The sequence below is a fragment of the Pundamilia nyererei genome, unplaced genomic scaffold (assembly GCF_000239375.1).
Source record: "Pundamilia nyererei isolate P.nyererei 1_Seehausen unplaced genomic scaffold, PunNye1.0 scaffold00088, whole genome shotgun sequence".
Lineage (NCBI taxonomy): Eukaryota > Metazoa > Chordata > Actinopteri > Cichliformes > Cichlidae > Pundamilia > Pundamilia nyererei.
In genome coordinates this window covers 2,348,920-2,371,421 of record NW_005187489.1, presented here as the reverse complement: position 1 = coordinate 2,371,421, position 22,502 = coordinate 2,348,920, and the positions used below count along the sequence as shown (strand labels likewise).

Here is a 22,502-nt window from a genome sequence, read left to right as displayed (position 1 = left end):
TCGGAGTCGCGGACCTTCAGTAATAGTAATAAATCACACAGCAATAGTACATTCACGTTGTTGTAAAAAGCATGATAATATTGTAGCGGGTCAGGGCTGTTCGGGGTTCTGCTTGTACAGTTATGTTTTGTGTATGTTGCCATGGTGACGGGTGACGCCCTCTCGCTGCGACGGTGTGTCCTTCCGGGGTCAGAGGGCGCCCTATGTGTGTTGTGGTTGCCGCGCTGAGCAGTTAGCTAGTGGCAGTGTGTTCTTCTGCAAATGTAATAAACGGCTGTGCTCCCTGGCTAGCTCACGGGAAGCAAGACCAAACGATACCTCCGTCTCCTCCTTGTCTGAACTCGCCACAATATATTAAGTAATCCAAAGTATTCAGAATACGTTACTGTCATTGAGTAACGTAACGGAATAGGTTACAGAATACATTTTGGGGCATGTATTCTGTATTCTGTAATGGAATACATTTTAAAAGTAACCTTCCCAACACTGTCTGCAGCATCGTGAAACCAAAACCAGACAAAGAAGATCCAGGAAGCCTGAGCAGCTCGAATCCCACATCAGACAACGGGACGACATTCCTCTGTTAAAGTGTAGCAGCTGCTCTCCTCTGTCACAGACTGTAGGAAGCTGCAGACCTTTACAGACATTTTCTTAATATAGTTCATTTTTGCACTTTAATGCATCCTGGGGATTTTGCATTTTATAGTGTTGCAGCTTTTTTGGAAATGAGGTTGTACACCAGGGGTCCCCAATCCCAGTCCACGAGGGCCGGTGTCCCTGCAGGTTTTAGATCTCACCCTGGGTCAACACACCTGAATCACATGATTAGTTCATCATCAGGCCTCTGGAGAACTGAAGACATGTTGAGGAGGTAATTTATCCATGTAAATCTGCTGTGTTGGATCAAGGAACATCTAACACCTGCAGGGACACCGGCCCTCGTGGACTGGGATTGGGGACCCCTGGTGTACACACATGATTTTCTCCTTCCAATCAGGTCCAAAGGCAGAAGAACAGTGTATTGTTTGCATATGTGGTGATTGAAGAAATGTTCCCTTCCCTTCACTCACTGTCTGCACACCAAAGGAAAGCAAAGAGGAATCGGGGCTGTGTTTGTGTGAAGTTTGATACGTATCAGATGCAGTCTGGTAATGAACATGTCTTCAGCTCGTTGTTTGGGAAACACGACAGTCAGCCTCATCCTGACAGGAAGTGACGCCACACTGACAGGCTGCCAACCTGGAGACAACCTGTCACACCAACCTGTGCATGCACACAAGCCTAAAAGCAGCCGCTGCGTTACCCACAACTCGAAATCTGTAGCAAATGCGAGTTTTTAGAGCTTTAAACATGCACATAAACGATGCAGCATGTCTGATGGATTCTGGGGCTGCTGGGGTTTTATTAACATAGAGACTAGTCAGCGAGCTTTTTAAAAACTCTGCTCTTCTACTGGATGAACTCGGCTCTCCTTCCCACAGCTAAGAGTCAGCTTTGAAAGCTTTAACACTGGCGTTCCCATTCCGCCACACCATCCATCCGGATGAGAGAAAAATGTCTGCCCGCCTCGTCCCCAAAGTCTCATATAGGGAGAAAAATATTCTGAAGATGCTCTGAATTGCTTCTGAGACACTGGGAGCAAGGAGATGTGTGTGTGTGTGTGTGTGTGTGTGTGTGTGTGTGTGCATACAAGGTAGAGGAAGAGGAGGTGGAGGTTGGCGGTTGAGCAATGTGATTTCTGCTTGACTGTCACAAATCTAGCGCAACAGGAAAATCAATTTATCCCTGTGTGTGCCTTTTTGGCTCCGGGAGAGAATCCAAATAGCAAGGCGAGGCCCGGATAATGTTACAGTGTATTGGATTTGCTTCATGGAGAGACAGCGAGAGGGAGAGAGGGAGAGAGAGGACAAAGAACAGGAGAAGCGAGGAGACGAGGGAATCACAGGCGTGCTGCGGAGCTTCGACAAGATAGATTTGTGCAAGTGTATGGGTGTATGATAGGCTGGCAATCTGTCAGTCTCCACCTCTTTTCACCCCGACTCCTTCTTATTTTCTCTCTCACACACACACGCGTGTGCAGGTGACACCGTCAGTCATCCGAGCGAGCGTATATACAGAGGTGATTTATGTGTTCAACAATATATGTAAAGTCAAACCATGAAATCAAGTTTTTATAGGTATTCGTGTTCTTATGTGCAGCTGTGCGCGCTCACTCCGGTGTTATTCTGCTGGTGTGTGTGTTTGGCAGCCAGGTGAAAGGATGACATAATGAAGTTGCTCTCCTCCGACCGTTGTCAGGGGTAACGTGTGTGCTCATCCATGTGACGTGTCGTATCAGTCCACCGAGTGGGGCCGACAGGTGACAAATAAACACGGGGCACACGCACATGCATGTGTGCATGCGCGCGTGCACACTCGAACCTACTTTTTTAGATTTTTGTGAATAACTGCACACACTATATAGACCACGTAGAAAGATGAGTGTATTCCAGACCTGCATTCTTCCTAATGGCCAGCAGCTGGCGTCAGCACAAGTCCAGCTGTTTGGCTGCTTTTACGCCTTACTCGCTGCAACATGTCGCTAATTTCAGTCAGAAAGAGAGCTGATCTCATTCTGTCTGCAGTAATCTGTATTTGATTGTGTTGGGACGTCACACAGCAGAGAGCAGGGTCATGATAGACGGAGCTGAGGATGTGCATCAGCTGATCTGTAGGAACTATCAGCTGAGTCCCTGCGTCCTCCTTCCTGCAGTTTCAGATGTGACGACCAAAGTTCTCTCGTGTGATGTCAGGGTAGCTACGTCCACGTAGCATCATGACACAATGTGCTGACATATACAGCACGCCTGTAAATAATTTAATAGGACGAAACCATCAATGCCAGCAGCGCACACTGACGTCAGCCGAGGGATGCAATTTATAAGCGGCTGCGATGTTTCCGCTGACAGCGGCCCTAATGGAGCAGAATGGAGCAGAGCAACAAGTCATGTTGTGTTGTGACTTCTTGAGTGGAGCTGAAACTACTGCAGACAGGTTTTTCACACTAATTAAAGCGTTTATTAATGCTTGTGTTTTGTTGTTTTTTTAAAGGGCACTACTTTGAATATTAAAGAGCAGGATTTGATGGCACCGGAGCAACACTCTGGGAACAGCGCTCCCATCTCTCCTCGCCGACTTGCTCCGAAATAAAGAGACAACGTTCGCTAAAACGTCCCAACTTGTGACAAAGTGTTAGAAACCCGGGCGTTAGTAATCAGATGTGTGCTAACCACATTAGTTCTCCCGTGTCTCTGCGAGGCTGGCTGCTCCTTGATCTAATCCGAACTGATTGTAGTACAGCCTCTAAAACACGCCAGATGTTGCTCACTGCTCCACGCTTTATCGCCATTTATTTGGCACAGGGAATATTTTTGAATATTTTCTTATTAATCACGTCCCAGCGATCGGTTTCGCTTCCCATCTTTGCCGCTTCACTCCGGATTCTCGTCATGATTCTTGGCACGCGCGCCTGGAAAACCACTGTCCCAGTTTTTCATTAGCGTCAATCACTCCGGTAAGCGGCTGTGAGGGGAACAGCAGGGGGAGGAGGAGGTGGCGGCGGGATCTCGCTCAAGACATTTCGCCCCGCCTCGTCAGAGTGACTGACGGGTCCGAGACATGCCGATGTGCCGGTCAGCCGCTCAGCTGTGAGGAGAGGAGGCGGAATGACAGCGAGGCCGCGCGCACGCTCGCGCGCCTGTTCCAGGCAAATCAAATCCACACTCTGTGTTTATCTAAATGGTTATGTGCTCCACTATGGCCTCGGGAGACAGACAGGCACACCGTGCATTGTCTGATAATCCTGTTGGTGCCTTGTTTAGCCTGCCATATCTCAGATAAGGCTACAAATCAGATGGGAGGTCCTCCACTACCAGTCGCTCTCAATTCATTAAGGCTCCGAGTGGATGGGAAATATCGCCCGGACGTGGATGTCGGATCCACAGGTGGAAGGAAGACGGACGTGATTAAAATTTCCCCGCCATGTAGGGACGCGTTTCTACAACGCTGTGATCAAAGACTTAACAAATGTCTAGTGTGCTAGGACAAAAACTGTGCAGAAAATGAACAGGACATATTCCTGTGCCATAATATTCCTCAGCACTGTGAATTATGAGTTCAAATGGGCCCGAGATATCAAAGTCTAGACGTGTGGGATTGATATTATTTAGTCTTCTGCTGCAGCTTCATCCCGACTTCTACCCGGCAGAATGAAAATTGATCTGGATGGATTACATGCCGAGTTGGAGACGAGGGGAAGAAAGAGATGCTATTAAACAAAGATGTTGGCAGATTTATGCGACGGGTTATCGGCGCCACTCTGAGAAAGAAAGGGGTGAAACTGCTCTTCAAACACCTGATAACCATCTTAAACGAAGACGCTGATTAGGTTCAAGTTTTTGATGCGAAAGCTTTATCCTCACCTTCAAATGGCACGCTGTTATTTGTGAAATCGCAGTTCCGCTTCGGGGTCAGTTTTCTACATGACCTTTTTAAAATCCTATTTAAAAACAAATGAAAACAGCAGCATCAATGTAAAGGTCAAGCAGAGAGGTGGGCGTGATGACTGGGATTTTCTCCAAGAAGCAACAAGTGCAGTGACGGAGCTGCTGTAAAGATGCTGCACAGAAAAAACTCAAACGGAAACATCTAAACACGATCCTAGCCACGCCCCAATCAGTGATGTCACAGCTGCTCGTCTTCATCAGCTGTCAAAGTGCGCACGGCTGCACGGCCCGGGTCGTGTTTTGACAGTTTTTTTTAATTTGCTTTCCAACAACAGCCTCGTTTGGTGGCACAAAGCAATTTCCCTTTAAGATGTAAAGCAATTTTAGGAAATTTCCCAGGGAATCCAAGACGGAGGTACAAGATGTAAAACGCGCCGTAGCGTCTGCTTTCAGCTGCAAATCCTGTCAGTGACAGTTTTGTTTGTTTGCAGTGATTAAACTAATACAATTATCAACTCTAAGTTGCACATTTCATCAAGACGAGATTAGATTATCAGGATACGGATGCGCGTACTTTCTGCTCTAATGGGAACCCTACCTGGTGCAGAGGTGTTGGCAGAGGGTCCGCTGGCAGGTGAGATGGGGCCCGAGCCCGAGCGGGACTGCTGGGACTGAGTGGAGCCGGCCGGAGAGCCGACAGGGGACGGAGAGGGCCCGCTCCTCTGGCTGGGGAGGTGGGGGGAGGCGTGAGGGGAGAAGGGGGACTGTCCCTGGTTACCGGTGCTTCCCTGCTCCCCTTGGCTACTGCTGCTGCTGCTGGAGGAGCCCCCGGCGCCAATGGCCGAGCCCAGGCCAGCCTCCCCGGTGGGGAGGTCGTCGATGGAGCCGGAAAGATCCTGGAACAGAAGAAAAGACTTCCAGTGAGTATTTACAAAGCTCGCTCGAGCATTTGATGAGAGCTGACGTGCAGCAGGTGGCAAATGTAAATGTAAGCTTCAGCAAGCGCAAAAGTTTCCACCTGCGTGTCAGAAACGCACAACTGTGCTGCGAAATCCTCCTTTACAACAAAAAGTTAACAATGCAACATATTTCACAGGATTTCATAAGGTGGCAGAGGTTAAAAGATTAAAGGTTTAGTTTGCGTGTGCACGAACAAGAGCTGGTGGCTTTTCTGGGAGCTACTTTATCCCTGAGAAAAAGTCACTGCAGTCTTAACGACGGCGGTTAACACGGCAGAGAAAAAAATCCCACAGAAGAAACCGCTACACCGGCTGCTGCGGTGAAAATGAATTGTAATGGGCTTTGGTTCAGACCAAGGGTGAGTTCATATTACAGTTTGCATTCCCTGTGGTGAGTAGAGCGAGTGTGTGTGTGTGTGTGTGTGTGCACTTAGCAGATACCCCCCCAAAACAATTCCAGGGAATCCCCGGGAATATCGCTGACAGGATCCTGACAACACAAAGGTGTGCAGGAAGCGGGAAGGACAGCAGACCGGGAGAGAAGGAAGTAGAGAGAAGACCGGATGTGATGTGAAGTGATGAGTTGTGATGGAATGTGATGGCTGCCACACACACTTGGAGGACGCCGGCTCTGTCCCAGCTGTAGATATCTGTGGGGGAAGTCACCTGAATGACCTCGGTTTTCTGGCTGGTGCCTGCTCGGAGAAGGGGAAGGGTGTACGCCAGCTGATCCTACCTGCAGCGCCCGGCCTGTTGACCAATGTACTCGTGAACCACCTGAGCCCTGCGTGCACAGCCACGCCTGTCACCGCACACAGACGGTGAATAAACCCAGATCTATGCCTACGAGCAGAGAGGCTGCCATATCTGACATGTTTGCTGTAATGTGGTCCATTCTATTTAAAGTGGCTTCAAATCATGTGAAAATGGTTCGGCGGTTCCAGTCGAGCCACTCGATGATTTTTAGGGGTTTTGCTGTTTTTCACACCAGCACGCACCGTTTTGGAAGTTGTTAGGAAAGTTTTACAGCCTTCCTACTGACACTGGCGATGGTTAAGATGTGCTGACATGTTGACTGTGGAAAATCTAACACAAGGTGTTGAAACGGCACTTTCTCCCAGCTCATTTGCACACGTATTTTCAGATTGTGTTCACTTAAAGAAAGCACGAAGCTTGTTTTTCTACATATGTCAGAGCGAACTCGAGAAACGTGGGCTGAAACCAGCACGCGTGCTTGGAGTTTATCTGCAGCAGAGGCTCTTTGTGTCACAGCAAAACGACTTTTTTCTCCTTCCTCTACCAGCGTGTAAAATCTCAAAAACCGAGACAGGCGTCCCCCATCTCTCTCCATCCATCAAGCGTGGCTTAGCCTGTGGAACTGACAACCAAGTCAGTGTGGCAGTCTGTCCACGGCTGCTTGTTTTGGTTAATGCGATCTCGGCGCTGACACACAAAGCCTTTGTTTTCCATCATGCTGCTGCGAGTGCCCACCCGCTCTGCCAGCCTGCCAGTCTGTCGCCTGGCATTATCTACCCCCGCTCAACTGAGCACACGGGGCACTTGCTTTCCTCTCTCATGCTCTCTCTCCTTCCCTTTTCTTTTCCTCGCCCATGGTACCACTCTGTGTCCCGGCCAATCACGTCAGCCAGTGTTCTGAGCGCAGTGATGTAACGCGCCGCCTCCGCCAATGGGACCGAGTGTTATTTTTTGGCTGACCGGCTGCCTCGGGTCCATGCCGTTTGACACGGAGGGGTTACCGTGAGAGTTGATGTAACCATGGTGATGGCTTTTCCAAAACACTGAGAGCTAGTCGGTCGTACAGCTATGTTGTTAACCCACAGGCTAATTGTGTGAATGGATGGGAATAATTGCATTTCACCTAATTGGGAGCTGTTGCCAGCTTTTCCAGTGGCAGTTTCGGGGTGGGAAAATGCGTACCAGTAATTCGTTTAAAGACTGTTAGGCTCATTTGGATTATACACACACTTGAGCACAGCTGTGTGGCCCGAGACCAAAAAGGAAGAAGCACTATGCAGCCCAAAAAGCCGGGTGCGCTTTACTATAGAAACGCGCATTTTAAGGGACGCTTTAATCGACGTCCTCACCGTCAGCGTTCACGGGGCTGCGTGCTACCTGGCTAACTGGCATGTGCAAAGAATCAAAGGCAGCCAGCGAGTTAACTAGCCAGGCAGGCACGCGGTCGAGGGATCCAAACGCCCAACAATCTGGGGCCCCAATCCAAAGTGGCCCAAATCCAATTTGTTTGGCTCAGGGCTGCAAATTGCTCTGTGCATTGAGTCTCCAAATAGCTGTCAACCACTCCCGCTTGGCGTCCTGTATCGCTTAATTCGCTCCTGGAGCATGTAATTGTCATAATAAGAAAAATATTGAGGTGATAATAACCAGTTACTTTGAGATGCCCCCCCGCCCGGCCTCGAGACACACACACACACGCACGCACGCTCGCGTAAATGCGGTCGCATATACGCACACATAATGGGCCGAGACCGCCATCTACACATTTCACACAACATTGGAGAGGCAGTCGCTCATGACCCTTCACCTCGCTGGTGTCGGTGCCTGCCTGCGCTCTCGTTTAGCGCTCCTCTGTTTGTGTGTGCGTGACAGGAACACAGGCTGCCGGGCTGTCACAGCAAGACATGCTTGAGCACTGATGCGGCCGAGGGGACAGATGAGGCAACGCGCACACACACACACACACACACACACTCCCCCATTCCTCACTCATACTATTGACCTGCTCTCACTCTCACACACTCGCACACACACCCTGGGAGGGGATAAGGCATCAGTGTGAAGCAGGGAGCTGTCACATCCAGCAGACTGCAGGCCTTTTCCCCTGACCATGGTGCTGATGTTGTCTCCTCTCACCACACACTGGGAATTAATCAAAGTTGCTATGGAGGAAGGCACCGAGTGTGTGTGTGTGTGTGTGTGTAAATGTGCTTGTCTGTCTAGACAGGGAGGAGCCAATGGCTGCAGCTTCCTGTGGGCTACAGGAAAACAGAGCAGTGAAGAAACTAGCCTCTCTCCTCTCTTTCCCGTCTACACATAAAGCCTGTTTTTTCTGTCTGCCCCAGTCAGAGGTGCAGCATGGCTCAGGGCTCTCCACCAGCTGGCTCTCCAGCTAACCCGAGCCTGAAACACACTCAAACACAGCGACCGAGCCTTCGAAAACAACCTCCCTCATATGGACTTTTATAACTCTGCACCAAATATAAGAACACGGCTCCTAATATTTTCCTTTGGTCCAATACGGACTCGTCGTCGTTAGCGGTCAGCTCTGTCAAATTACTACACATAAATATTTGATCTCGCTGCGAGAGTCTCTGGGCACACAGGTTGTGAAATATCTGCACAAATGAAGGATTACATTTTTAAAAATTCAGCAGCAACATCTCTTGAAACAGGCTTCCTATTACTATAGATAATCAGAGAACAGCTGTCAGCAGTGTTCACGGGGACTCTGTTTCTGGAAATGATGTTTTTGAATTATTTAAATGTCACTTCTTAATGCTGTTGGCACCACAGATCGAAAGCCCTTCACTGCACTGGGGGAGGCTGTGGGAATACTTCCTATTTGGTCCCTCAGTTCTTTCCGCGGACTTTTGTGCCGTGAACATCTCTCTTCACAGACGTGTAAAAGACTAAAGAGAACTGATCAAACCTTTTTCAGCGAGCGCGCAAACCCGGGAGTATCATTTCAATGTGAAATGTGAACATTACCTTGAATTCTTTTCAGTGTGCATTTCATTACAGCGCTGATGTTTTTTACCGGTGTGACTATACATCCATACAGGACCCGCTTTCACAGGTCAAGAGTGAAATCCATTATGATGTTAAACCTTGAAAAAATGCGCGCTCGGCTTCGCCGTGCTGCAGCGTGCGCTGAAATAACACCTCGGTGGGCTCGGAGGCCGGTTTTATTCTCCGTTTCTCTTCTCTGGGTAAATACGATGATGTAAACTGTAATTAACTCCAATAGTTATCGTTTGCAGGCCTGAGGGACAGGTCTTCTCACGGCAGCGCCGCGCTCGTTTATCGGCTCCGGCCGCAGTACTTTCTATCTTTATGGTGCACTGGAGACGAAGAGGAAATGCTATTACACAAAGATGCTTTTTTATCCTCTCCCCCAAACCGTAGATTGAGGCAAAATCCAAATGAAATGCCATGCAAATGAATCCAAATGGACTGCTGAATGTGTGCGCGCGTGTGTGTTTGAAAGAGGGTTTTAATGCGATGCCCCATGTAGAGCACCAAACCGTAATACCCTTCAATAAGTGCTATTAAGCACAGAAATAAGAAGAGAAATGAGAAGAAGAGAGACACTTTGTGGAGGAAGATTTAACATAACACCCACTCCATAATTTCCCTCTCTGATGTCAATCAGCTGGAATGTGTACCGAGGCTGCGGCGATGATGGTAATTGGTGACGATGATGAGAATTGATAGAAATGAAGATTATTTAGACACTCGCTAGCTGCGCATTATCATACATCGTGCCACCGTTTTAAGATTTTTCTTTCGTTCACGCAGGACTGTGCAAACAAGCCTGTGCAGGATACGTGCACGTGGGTGTGCTGATGTATTTATGTGCGTGTTTGTGAAGATAAGAGTTTGTGAAGAGTCTCTGCCACTTCCCGAGGGTATCAAAGTAAAACCTTCTGTGAGGACGAGAGGCAGACACGGAGACTCCAAATACACTCGGGGGAACTCTTTGCAGAGATGTTTGCCATGCTTCAGGCTTGCCAAAAACCCATGTGGGCTTTAGGCTAGCACCCAGCAGGCAGTGAAATATGTTAGCGTGCCAGCACACAGACCTCTGCCTGGTGCCACGAGCTTCGAGGATGAGTCTCGAGCGCCTCAAGTTTCAAACTGCCAGTCATTTACGCCTGCCCTGGACCGCCACGGCGCCTTTCATTTGTCCACTGACCATGACTTGGCAACAGTCAGAGCACAGCACGGTATTTAGGGTGTTATGCTAAAGCACATTAGGATACTCTGCATAAAGTCCTCCATGTTGGTTTGCACGGAGGTTTTATCAGGATAGTGACCTGAGTTTCTTTGTTTCTTTGTGGATTCCAGTGGTGCATTTTAGCCCTAACCTCAGTAAAACCAACCAGATGTCACAGGCGAGCCGATCTGATTTGGAAACACCGAGTCGCTTAAATCCTACTTTGTCATGTATTTCACTCCTACTGTAATCTGTGACCGAGGCTGCACCTTCATCGTTCGTCGAGGTCACAAATTACACAAGAATTATTTTTCCAACAACTTTTCCTGCTGGCGGTTCATCTTTTCTATACAGTCAACGATCAGGACACTTAAAGTCAGTGAGGATGTGATGGTAAGATTGATGCACAAACATTTACAGGTGTACAGGTGTTTCTTTGCACACCTGGCCTGCTGGGCAGCATGCTGTGGAGCTGTTTTAGGTGTAATTAGGTTTTCTAAGCAGTCATAATGCTGCATTTGTAAGGTGGAGCGATGATTCCGGGCTCTAATGTAAATATATGCAGAAGCAACTCTGCACGTTGTTCACAGGACACAGGCCTGTATTATTGAGCAAAACACTAGTTTGAACCACAATTTGTGAATACAGAGGAACTATTTTGTGGTTTAAAGAGCAGCTTGCACTATTTGGAAGTCTACATTGTTAAAGACAGTCCCTTTGCTCTCTGTCTGTTTTTGTTATCCGGAACAAAAGACGCCTAAGAACAAACCGTTCAAGGCTTCCCAAAGTTGTGCAGAGGAGAGCCACAGCAGCACTAAAAAGAAATTGTGCTTTTCTTTTCACTCCTGCTCCCGCACACTTCACAAAGCCTCGACAATCTCTTGATGATACCGCTGCATCTTGATAAGAGCGAACGAAAGCTCTCTTTGTTTTTCAGCACCGGCGCCGGGATGAAAACCTCAGAGCGGTCCTGGAGTTAAGGGGTCAAAGAGTCGTGCGGACGCCCGATACAGGATACCAGCAGAGTCGCCGGGCTGGGGGTCGACGCTGACATCGATTTCACCGAATTAACAATTACTGCTTGTCGTAAGATAGGATGGGGGCTCGCTGAGTGATAACTGCCCGGCTCTTAAGCTTCTCATACTGTGGAGATACGGGGAGGGCCACTTTGAAAGGGACATTTGAGGCCCTATTACCCCTAAGCTGTTAAAGACGCTCCAAATCTAGCACCGCTTGTCTCCAAACCAGAGGGATTAGTGTTGAGTTTCATTCCGATTCCCCTGATAATATGCCAAGCTGTGGCAGCTAGAAGTGCTTAGCCACTGGGTCGTATTCACTTAACGCCCCCCCACGGTTCCCAGCACCGGGCGTAATGACAGGAAAGCGATTCGAACGAGCGACATCATCCTTTAAGTGGCTAAATGCACACAGAGGCCGGCCATCTTTGCTCAGGTACAAAGTGGAAGACGCCGCAAACACCGACACCTTTCACGCGCCATGCTCGGTCATCGGTATGCTGCGGCGGTTTAACGGCGGCCGAGCCCGCTCACTGTCAGAGCTGCTGAAAGTTTTTTTCATTAGTCCGCAAAGGTTCTTCACACTTTAGTTCTTAGTGCACAAGCCGACCACGCACACACACACACACACACACACACACCCTATTTGTTCTGCACGTATTGGTTCTGCTAATGTTTTTATTTATGGCATTCCAGCATGACATCCTGCCATCCACCCTCCCCCTCCTCACCTCTCCACTCACCCAAGAGAGAACTGAAAAACAACGCATGACACACAGTGTGCATGTGTGTGTGTGTGAGAGAGAGAGAGATGGAAGGAGAGGAGTGAAATAAAGAAATAAATAAAGGGGCCCAAATTCCTCATTTCTAATTCAACTGCTCGTTCAGCTTAACCTCTCTCTCCTCAGCAATTAAAGCGCACGCCACATCCTTCACGCTGCGTACAGCCGAGGCTAAATAATGCAGGGGGCATCCAGCACCCGCATCCTTTATCATCCCAAATGACAGCCATTTGCATATCTCCCCAGTCAATTAGAGCGCGGCGGAATAATCAGCCCATAATTGGGGGAGAGCGTCGGTAATCACCCGCCCTGGCACACCGACAGGGCCATTGGAGGAGTGAGGGGGGAGAGGTTGGGTGTGTGTATGTGTGTGTGTCGGGGAGACAGTCCACCCGACTGCAGACTCTTCACTTCAAACTAACACGTCCAAACAACGAGCCCAACTTCTCCCTGTAATGCTCTCGTCCTCGCTCTTCGCTAATTTGCACGTAGCAGCTGCCTCGGTCTCTCAGACTCGGCCACATTATTTCTAAGCGATATCTTTCATCAAAATGGGCCAGTAAGGAACTTTAATAGCATCAAAACACAGGTTTCGTTCCAGATGTCATTTCTACATCAAAGCTCTGCTGGCGTCCAAGCGGGATTCGACGCTTCGCGATCGCTGACGTCAGTAATATGTTTTATTTCCGTGCCAGCGATTCGGTGCACGGATCTGCCCAAGGTAACGCGGAGCGACATGTTTCTGCCTGCCTGTGAGTCTTCAGTGAAAGCTTTTAAATTCACACCCTTTTCCTTTTATATGGCAACAAAGCAGAACAAGGACCAGCCCAGAACATTGCGAGAAAGACCGCTGAGACACTGGGAGGAAAATCCCTCGCCTGTCCCCTTTAGATGCAGACAGAGTCGTTTCATGGAAGTTTTCTGGGCAGCTTTGAAGTGCAGCAGCTTCATCGCCTGTGTATTTCCTGCTGAAAGGGGAATGACCATTTTTGTCAAACAACGTTTCCTTTAATACACTGTAACCTCCCTTTCCTCGGATGCTTTGGTGCTGTCCTCTGAACATGACAAACAAAAGGATGACTGGAGAGAGAGAGGGAGAACGAGGGGTTGACAGTAATGGGTGCAGAGTGTGTGTGTGTGTGCGTGTGCAGAGTGTGCGTGCACGTGCAAAAGAACATCAGAGAAACCCAGGCAAGGTTAGTTGCCGTCTGCAGCTCCATCCTTTGTGTTTCCCCAGCTGCTTTCTTTTACCCCGTGCCTTTGTGTTTACTCTACCCAATCCAGTTCAATGCTAGCCAGCGCCGCCTCTGTGGCTTTTCAGGTCTACTGCTGCTTTGGAGAGATGAAACACTTCTCCTTGATAGAAGTTGCAAGAAATAAAGACAGGAAGTTGGAGCCTGGGGGGAGGGGATGGAGAGGGACAGTGCGGGGAATGACGGCGGTGATGATTTGGTGCAATTTAACCTCCACAGACGGGGCAGAGCAGACGATCTGTGAGACAAAGCAGTTCAAACAGAGACAAAAAAGACGTTTGTGAAGAGACCACAGAAAACACAAGAGTGGCAGCGTCCTTTACCGGCTCTCGCCGTCCACAGGAGGAGGAAACATCGATTTCCTTTTCGCTCGCTCTCTCTTTTTTAAGGGGGTGTCTTTTTCTGTTTAATCCACCATTCCTCTACTCTCGGGGGATCTGTGGCATTTCCTGCCAGCCAGCCAGCCCTGCGCTGCATCACTGTCAAAATGACTCTGATCGAAACAGGGGCGAGGGAGGGGGATCTGGTTTAAGAGTCTGGCTTGATTGGTGCATGGCTAAACTCTTCCCCCATTGGACGTTCCGCCTGTCGGCGCGTCTGCCTCGGAAATCTATCAGCCCGAGCTGCAGATCAATAACGGGAACGGTGGAATTTGGAGACGTCTTATCGTGATCTTTGCACACTAAGAATTCCTGTGCTGTAAATTCATCATTTGCTGCAGCATCAAGGCAGAAAATCACAGCAACCACTGATTATTCTGAGGAACAATATTTGCTCTGTTTGACCTTCAGCTGGGATTATTCTGCAGCTCAGATTGAGGAACGTACATCCATGATTTGTTCACGGAGCTTATTTTTAACTGAAACTGACCCCAAAAACTTCAAAAATCAAAAATGTATACACAGTTTTACTTTTGCTCATTATGAGAATGAAAAATAAAGTAAAGCGAGGTCCTGAGGGGACATGTTTGATCTCTTATGTGGTTTCTACACTGTCTCCATATTCATAAGGAGACCGAGCAGGTGAAAATTGTCGCCACAAAAATTAAGAGAATTATTTGAATATTTAAACTTTTGTGGGACGTTTAAATATGTAAATGTATCGTCTCATTAATTATGCACTCATCTGCATAAATCTGTAATTTGGAAAGAGCAAAACAAAATATAAAAATAATTGTGCTAAAAGTATAAATTGAGTTTGACCATTTGAGTGAATGTTTGTGAGTCTGCGTTCACGAGTTTGTGGCAGTTTGTCGTTACGTCCGCACGCAGGCGGATGACTCCATCTTTCCTGTTGTAGTATCCGTGCATCCTCACGAGGAGCTTTCTAAATGACCGCCGCTCACTTTGGCTGCTGACAGAGGAATAAAGGAGGATTCTCAGGTCAGTCAAGTCATATGAGGTTATTACGGCAGACAGACAGACAGCGGCCCTCTCAGGACAGGCCCTCCTCGTCAGCCCACATTTCAGAGCGTTCAAACAAACTTTTTAGCGGTGAAAACAAATTGGGCTCACCATCAAAGAGACTTTTCAAAAAGCCATTTCTCTATGCCAGTTCAAAAGAAGCCCGGTTGGTAAACAGGCATGGAGAATTCACAGCGCAAATATTGCAGGAGGTCCAAACGGCTGGAGCTGCACCACAACAAAGGCGCAGGGAGAAGGAGTGGAGGGGTGTAATTCATCACACGCTCAACAAAAGCAAGTGTGACTGACTGTCCATGACCAAAGAAACAAAACAAAACAAAAAAACTTCTCCTTAATTGGAGAAGCCGACGTTTTTTTCATTCCAAAGCCTCTCCATCTTTGCTTTTTTTCTCTCCATCCAATTTCGCGCTGCTCAGTCCGTCCTCGCCCTCTACGCCTCCTCCCCAATCTCCTTCTTTTTTCCTTCCCCTCCCTTTTCCCCCGTTTCTTCATTAAAACAGCTGTGAGTTATTCTGGCCTCCGACTCAAATTAGAAGCCAGACAGCAGGAAGAGGGAGAAAGAATTAAGGGAGAGGAGGCTAAAGAAAAACGGGCCGGGAAGAAAAGGGATGGTTGAGAAGCAGAGAAACCTCTGGGTGCTATACGGCTTGTGAGATTTCTTAACAAACAGACAGGCGGGCAGAACGAGGCCTCGCCGCGCATACCGCCTTCCCATCTACCTCGGGCAAAATCTCATTTGTCGGGGATTCGGCTGAAGACCGGAGGATGGAGAGACAGAGATCGAACGAGAGCGGCGGCGGCAGACTCGAGCCGTCATTAGCTATGCACGAGACAAACTGCTGACACAAAGTCACACGGCGTGCTGAGCGGGGGATTGTGGGTAGGCAGGAGGAATCCATCCCTTCGTCCCTCCACCTGCCTATCGACATCTGCGGCTCTCCCTCGTCTGCCTCCGGTTTTTGCAATTACAATCAAAAGACAGCATCCCGCCCCCCCCGAGCACCGACTGACGGCTTGGATTAACCGAGATGCGGCGAGGCCTTGGGATGCTGTGTGTGTTTGCATGCGTCTGTGCCTGTCAGCAGCCCTTCCTGTCCGTCTCTGCCTGCATCCTGTATTGTTTTGTATGTGCGGCATGCTCCGCCGTCAGGATTGATGTGCCAGCTTCTGCGTTTGTGTCTCTGCCTGTCTATCAGGTGATTGTTGCTTAGATATTTGCAGTGTGGGCTTGTGCATGTCTGCACTGCTGCATTAGCATGAATCACAATGCAATTATACATTTCAATTAAATCCCACAGTGTGGATCACTTGGAGGGTTTTTTTTTTTGGCCAGAATCTGCAAACATATAATCAACTGATTTTTCTTTTTTCATCTTCAAAGGCTGATCGATATTAATATTTGATTTAAGCAGCATCTTAACAGGTACAGACAATTTTAAAGAGCACGCTCAGCGCTGCGGCTCTACGTTTAAAAGACACGACAAACACAGACACGGAGAAACGGAACGAAAAGTGACAACACAAGCAAATCAAAAATTTGGGGATATGGAACGAAATCACAAAGCTGTCAGAGACAAAAGAGCGTACACACGCACCCTCCGAATTAACTTCAGTGTTGCGCCGCCACGTCAAACATGCAACCGTACAGAAAGCCGTCCCTCAGAAGGCAGCGGGTAAAGTGAGAGGAACAAAAACACGTCAATCTGCTTTGTCCAAAAGAATCCGAGCTGCTGCGTCTTCTGCAGGATTGTTTCTTTAACTCTTCCCTGTTAGACATCGACCGACGTCATCCATCAGGAACGACAAACGTGACATGACAGCTCTGCTTAGACAGGAGACGACGGCGAGGCCGTGGCGAGAGCGGCGCGCCACGCGCGCTTCAATCTGCTAATCTCACTTTTTCCTGAAAAAAGGTCGAACGAGGGCAACTCTGGAAATTAACCGCTCTGGCTTTATTTGTTTTTAGCGCTCAATTTTGCCAAGAACCCACAGAGCCCGCCCTAAAGGACGCTCTTAATCTTAGAAATATGCCAAAGTTGTCATTTTTAATTTAATATTTTCATTTGAACTCATTTGACAAATTGGTAAATTCACACAGCAGGCCCTCAGGACATCTGCAATAATTGGATTTTTAGAAACACAAAACATTTTTGTGCAGATAGCATCGTGCTTGTGCTGCATACTTGTTTTAGTCTTTGTCTCAGAGTAGAAAGCAAATAGCTCGTCAGTGATTGGTTCACTGTTCCAACATTTCCAACATGAAGCTGCGCCGGTGATAAGGACGCGGGAGGCCGGACTGACCTGCGAAATAATACACAATCTATGAATACGCCGGCACCACACTGATTCTTATTTACAATTCATACGAGTCGAGCTCCCAGGTTGCATATTCGCACTCTGGTCGGAGACGGAAAGCCATCCCAGATGCTCGCGCTCTACCTGGAACAGACACCGGCCAGCCAACCAGAACGTCCTCACGGAGCCGGCGAGCCAATGGCCGCCCGGCTGCGTGCGCGCGAGGGCGTGAGCGCGCGTGTGATGTAAGCGCGGGGAAAGCAGAGGTGACAGCGGCGCGAGGCTGATCTAATAAAGGGAGAAGATGAAACGCTGTCAGATGCTGCGGCGAGCAGCTCAAACGCCAGCAACGTTTGGTAAAACACACACGCGTCTCCTCCAGACTGGCTGCTCACACACGCACGCACACATTCTGACACACACGTTTCTGCATGATAGACAGTTTCATAGTGTCGTCGCTGAGGTGTTGGCCTATAAAAAGCAGTGCTGATATGATTTAATGGGCGAGTCTTATTATAAGACTGTCGCTGGGCCAGTGTAATCTGGCTAGCGCTCCGGGGCACGGCGCTCAGACACATGCACTACAATACTCGGCAGCAGATAATATTGCCATGTGCTACGTCGCTATTATAAGATAGAGCCATTTGCCACAGCGATGTGCCGTGTGTAAGACTGTCGTTTGGGAAGGAGTGATTTATGACTGTGAGGCAGGAGAATAAAGACAGATTATTTTTATTCATGTGTCTTTAGAGGCCAACTTCATTCCTCTTTTGTTTGTACTGCACTTATTTTTACACCGAATCAAAGGGAAACGGTCCTCTGTGCGAAACGCACTGAGCACCATATGGGCTTTGTGGTATTTATATAAGCTCCGTGGAGTCTGGACCACCCACTCAAAAACTGCACAGTGTCACTTTGACATTGATTCTGAATCTGCACTTAATGGAACGAGATCCTTCTGTTAGCTGTCTTCCAATTTTTGCTGGGACTAAATTGCTATTAATTATAAATAGCGGAGCAGCTGTCTTAAAATATATGACATATCTACGAGGGTATTAGAAACTGCGGCGATATTGCCTCTCCTGCCACTTTTAATATCAGCGCCCTGGCTCCAATCACGGCCTAATAATGGCTTCTCATTACGAGGTGTGTGTGTGTGTGTGTGTGGGGGGGGGGGGGGCTTCAATTTCACTACTTAAAAGCCACAGATGACACCTTGTAAAAAGTTAATTTCATTTTAGACATTTGCAGAATAGGGCTGTAAATTTAAGCTCTGGAGGTGCACCGTGAGGCTATCAGCTCTGATAATTGAGATATTGAATAATTAGATGTAAGCAATTTATTATGCGCATAAATGCAAAGCAGGTGAGGGGAGAAGAAGAAAACAGCGAGGCGAGTTTTCAACCATTGTTTCCCGGGTGCAACGTCGGAGCTCGACAGGAGATGGCGCCGCGCTCGCTGCGAGCACAGACGAGCATGTGATCAGATTCAGGAGAGCAGAGGAGGGGTGCGTTCAGGATCAGGCAACATTACTGACTGCTTCACGAGGCGATCGGCTCTGCTGACGCGCTCGGTTATTAGCAACAACAAAAGTCACAATGTGATCCTTTCCCATGAACACGAGCGCCATCTCTGATGGGTTTATGGATGTTTGATGGTTCACGACGCCATTGCAACGTTCATAAAACACTCTCAGACACACTTGGAGCTGGCAGATGCTTGCAGCATGCATCCAACATTTTATTATCTGTGTGTGAGCGTGTGTGTTTCAGGGATTATGCGACGCTTATAGTAAATCACTTAAGATGATTTCATTTGTACAAACATAGCTCTGCACATCATAAAGAAATGCATCTTCACACAGCGTGAGTCTGCAGTCAGTGAACAGCAGAAATGTGCTCGTGTCTCCCTCCTGAGGTTTTCTTCCCCACGTCGTTACTTTTTTAATGCAACAAAGGGACTCGCTGCCAGGTCCATCTTTAAACTGCTTTCATTTTTTGCTGTCAGATAAGATTCAGTTGGACGAGAGGAGAAAGGAGAAGAAAGCTTCCACCTGACTATATAACCCCCCCTCCTCCTCCGCCCACACACACACACACTCACAGCGTCCCCGCTCCCCCCCCCTCCCCCGTTTCTCTCTCATGGCCTCTGTCTTAATTTCACAGGGGAATCATTTGACAGATATTGCCCTTGAAGAGGCAGCCTGTGCCTCGCCATTGAGAGCAATGGGGGGTTGAGGGTTGTTGGGGAGGTGGGAAGAGGAGAATTGAAGGGGGGTGATGGAGGAGAGGAAGCCACAGAGAGTGAGAGTGATGGGGAGAATGAAGGAGGGGGAGTGGAGGGTAAAAAGTTATTAAGTGGATGTGAAAATGCAGCGCAGCCAAAAAGGTTAAGTCTGGAATAGGAAATTAAAACTTGCATCGCTTTTGGCTTTAAATAGATTTGGTTTCATTACGGGCGCCAAGGCCAGTTAGAGTCAAATCCCTTTGGAGGGAGAGGGGGAAGGAAGGAGAGAGGAGGAAGAGAGACGGTGACACGGGAAGACATTGGGAGGCAGAAAGAGAATACGGAACAATGGGAGAGAGGAAGGAGGCAGACTATCATGCAGTTCACATTCATTTTCAATCTCAGGCTGTTTTTCCCCAAACCCCTTTCCACAGTCAGGCGAATACCAATTCTACATACCATTACTGATTTAGTACTTAGACTTTAAGTGGAATCCAAGGCCGCTGCAAAGCATGAATACAAAGAACGCGAGTGGCATTGGCTAACAGGTGTGTGACTATTTTTCTCAATCCGCCAGTTTTTTATTTGCATCGACGTTTTATGAGCCTTCGGTGGCTCGAGTTAATTTTCTGACCCTGGAACGTACGAAACCTGCTCAGACCCGTCGCCGGCCGTTACCGAGGTTCGCCGCGCGGGCCGCTTACGTTTCAGATTTCTGCACTCGAAGTGCGCGTGCACGCCAACACACACCTGCACGGGTTACGCAGACTGACCCTCTCAAGGCTCTCTGGTTATTGCCTTCGTGGTCTCCCAGGGAAGGACACAATAGAGGCGCGAGATAGATTGGAAGAGAATGGATGAAGCCGAGGAGGGAGGGGGGAGAGAAAGTAAAAAGAATGAGAAAAAGAAGCAGAGAAAATGTGATAAAGATGGTGAAACAGAGACGGGAGAAGAGGAGACTGAGGGAATGAAAGAATTAGAGATGGTAGATAGTCCGAGGTGTGTGTGTGTGTGTGTGTGTGTGTGTGTGTGTGTGTGTGTGTGTGGAGGTTACACTCTCTTAAAAGATCTTTATCGTTTGCTACCTCTGGCTATGCAAGTAAACAGCAGCAGTAATGAAACAAAAGTTGGAGCATGCATGAATAAATAGGGCATTTCAGCAGAGTTCAGCTCATGACCATTACGGTTCGGATGATTAACTGTAGGCTACTCGCTGCCTGCAGACTCACATCGCTGCATTTTTCACACTTCTGATTTGTCAGACGCTTCGTGTTTTTAAGCTGAAAGGCTCGTCTCCGCATGCACGCTGACCCCATTTACACCTGTCGCACCTGCGCAGGGATTAATGCAACGTGAATCTATGCAGGCCGCATATCGATATCGGATCAGCAGGTGCGAATGCAACAGTTCTGAAAGCTGCTGCAGTCGATATTTTTATATTAATATGGATTAAATGACTCAGCTTAATGTGAAAGGAGCTGCTTGCAGTGATAAAGCCGTAGAAAATGATCACCTGATTGTGCGCTCGCTCTCAGCTCAGCAGAGACGTTTTTTTAGCCGTTAGTGTCGAGATGCTCGAGATGGTAAGAAAGCTTATTGATACCGCCGGGATCAGATTCCACTGTCTAGATTCAGTCCGCCTGTTCCTGTTAACCTGGTGCATCTGTGCACAATATCAGCACAAGTATTCGACTTATCAGCGTGAGAGGGGAAAGCAGGGGAAGAAGGATGTGAGAGGAAAACAGACGAGCAGAAAGGGAAGCCATTTTCTTCTCTTACTCCGACCTCCTCTCTGGCAGGGACAACAAACGCCTGGAAATAAAAAGAGAGGACAATCTCCCCTCTTTGGCCTTCTCTCCCTACTTGCCTCTCTACTCCAGATTATGAAAATGCGCCAGTGACCCCACAGCTTTCATTGCATATTCAAGGAGGGGGGGCAATGACACACTCTGGATACTTATAAATAAAATAAGAGCGAGAGCGATAGAGAGGCCAGAATGGACGATTTAAGATGACACACTCTGGTGCCGCTCACACCTTCACCCTGAGAAGGTGGAGAACGGTCCAAAAGTGAGACGCCGTTGACTTGATACCAGATGATTTTTACTGTTCATCCTCTCCAAAGAACAGGTGGGAAATACTTGATGAGAGCAATGTGTGCAAATCTAACAGCAGAGGTGGAACGCTCAGCTGCAGCATAACAAGCTCACTGTTCCAGTGCACGGCTAACGCACCTCACACATATACACTTGCATAAGCTAACATGTCAAGTACTGCGTGGCTGTCCCATTTTCCCAGGAGTCAATCTGAGCCTGCACGTAAGCGGGCATGTGTATGCACGCTCTTTCTGCAACGCTTTATGTCTGTTGTCAGCGAGACATCTGTAGCATCTCCGGGGCGTACCACAGGGTAGCTAGCTACGGTGGCTCATTGGCAAACATGAGGCGTGCTGCTGTAAAAACACTCACTCCAGACAGCAGGGAGGGAGGGCTTTACACTGCTGCACAAGGGTTGAACGGACAGTTTCTGTGTGAATGTCAGCGCGAGCGAGCAAGAGGGTTGGGGGGGGGGGGAGAGAGAGTGAAAGGAAAAGGTGCTGAGACAGAAAGTGAAAAAGAAGAGCTGACAGCAGCAGGCGTCACAGTAACACATCATTTCTGAAGACATTTCTTTTCAAACTCGGTCTGACTGAGTGACCAACTGACTGACTGCACACGGCTCAGGTGAAACTAAACCTTTCTTGAATGCTCTGTGATGCATATTGTGAGCTAAATAGCAGGTTGGAGCTGTTGGGAAGTAAAGGTTGCCAGCAGATTGGCAGATACAGGCTCAGGTGCACAGCGCCCACAGCAGCAGGTAGAGCGGGTGGCATCGCATTTAAGGTTAGACCTCAGCCGCCACTAAACTGCTGAAAAACTTTAATATGTTGTTATGGTTAGGGCTGCCACAAACGATTATTTTGATAGTCGACTAGTCACCGATTATTTTTGCGATTAGTCGACTAATCAGATCATCATCCATACAGCTTATTGCACCAGCAGCATCTGCTCTTATATAACTATCATTAGCTTACAGCTTTAAGTGTTTA

At 48.3% G+C, this 22,502-nt stretch overlaps 1 protein-coding gene across 5 annotated transcripts in view; it reads right to left on the bottom strand.

The window, feature by feature from the left end:
• LOC102196556 (AT-rich interactive domain-containing protein 1B-like) overlaps positions 1-22,502 on the bottom strand; it is a 163,001-nt gene that overhangs the window by 47,477 nt on the left and 93,022 nt on the right. For all 5 annotated transcript variants that reach the window (XM_005739012.1, XM_005739013.1, XM_005739015.1 and 2 more), the window contains exon 5: positions 5,083-5,380. In XM_005739012.1, coding sequence (XP_005739069.1) covers positions 5,083-5,380 — 298 coding nt within the window. The remainder of the gene's footprint in view (positions 1-5,082; positions 5,381-22,502) is intronic.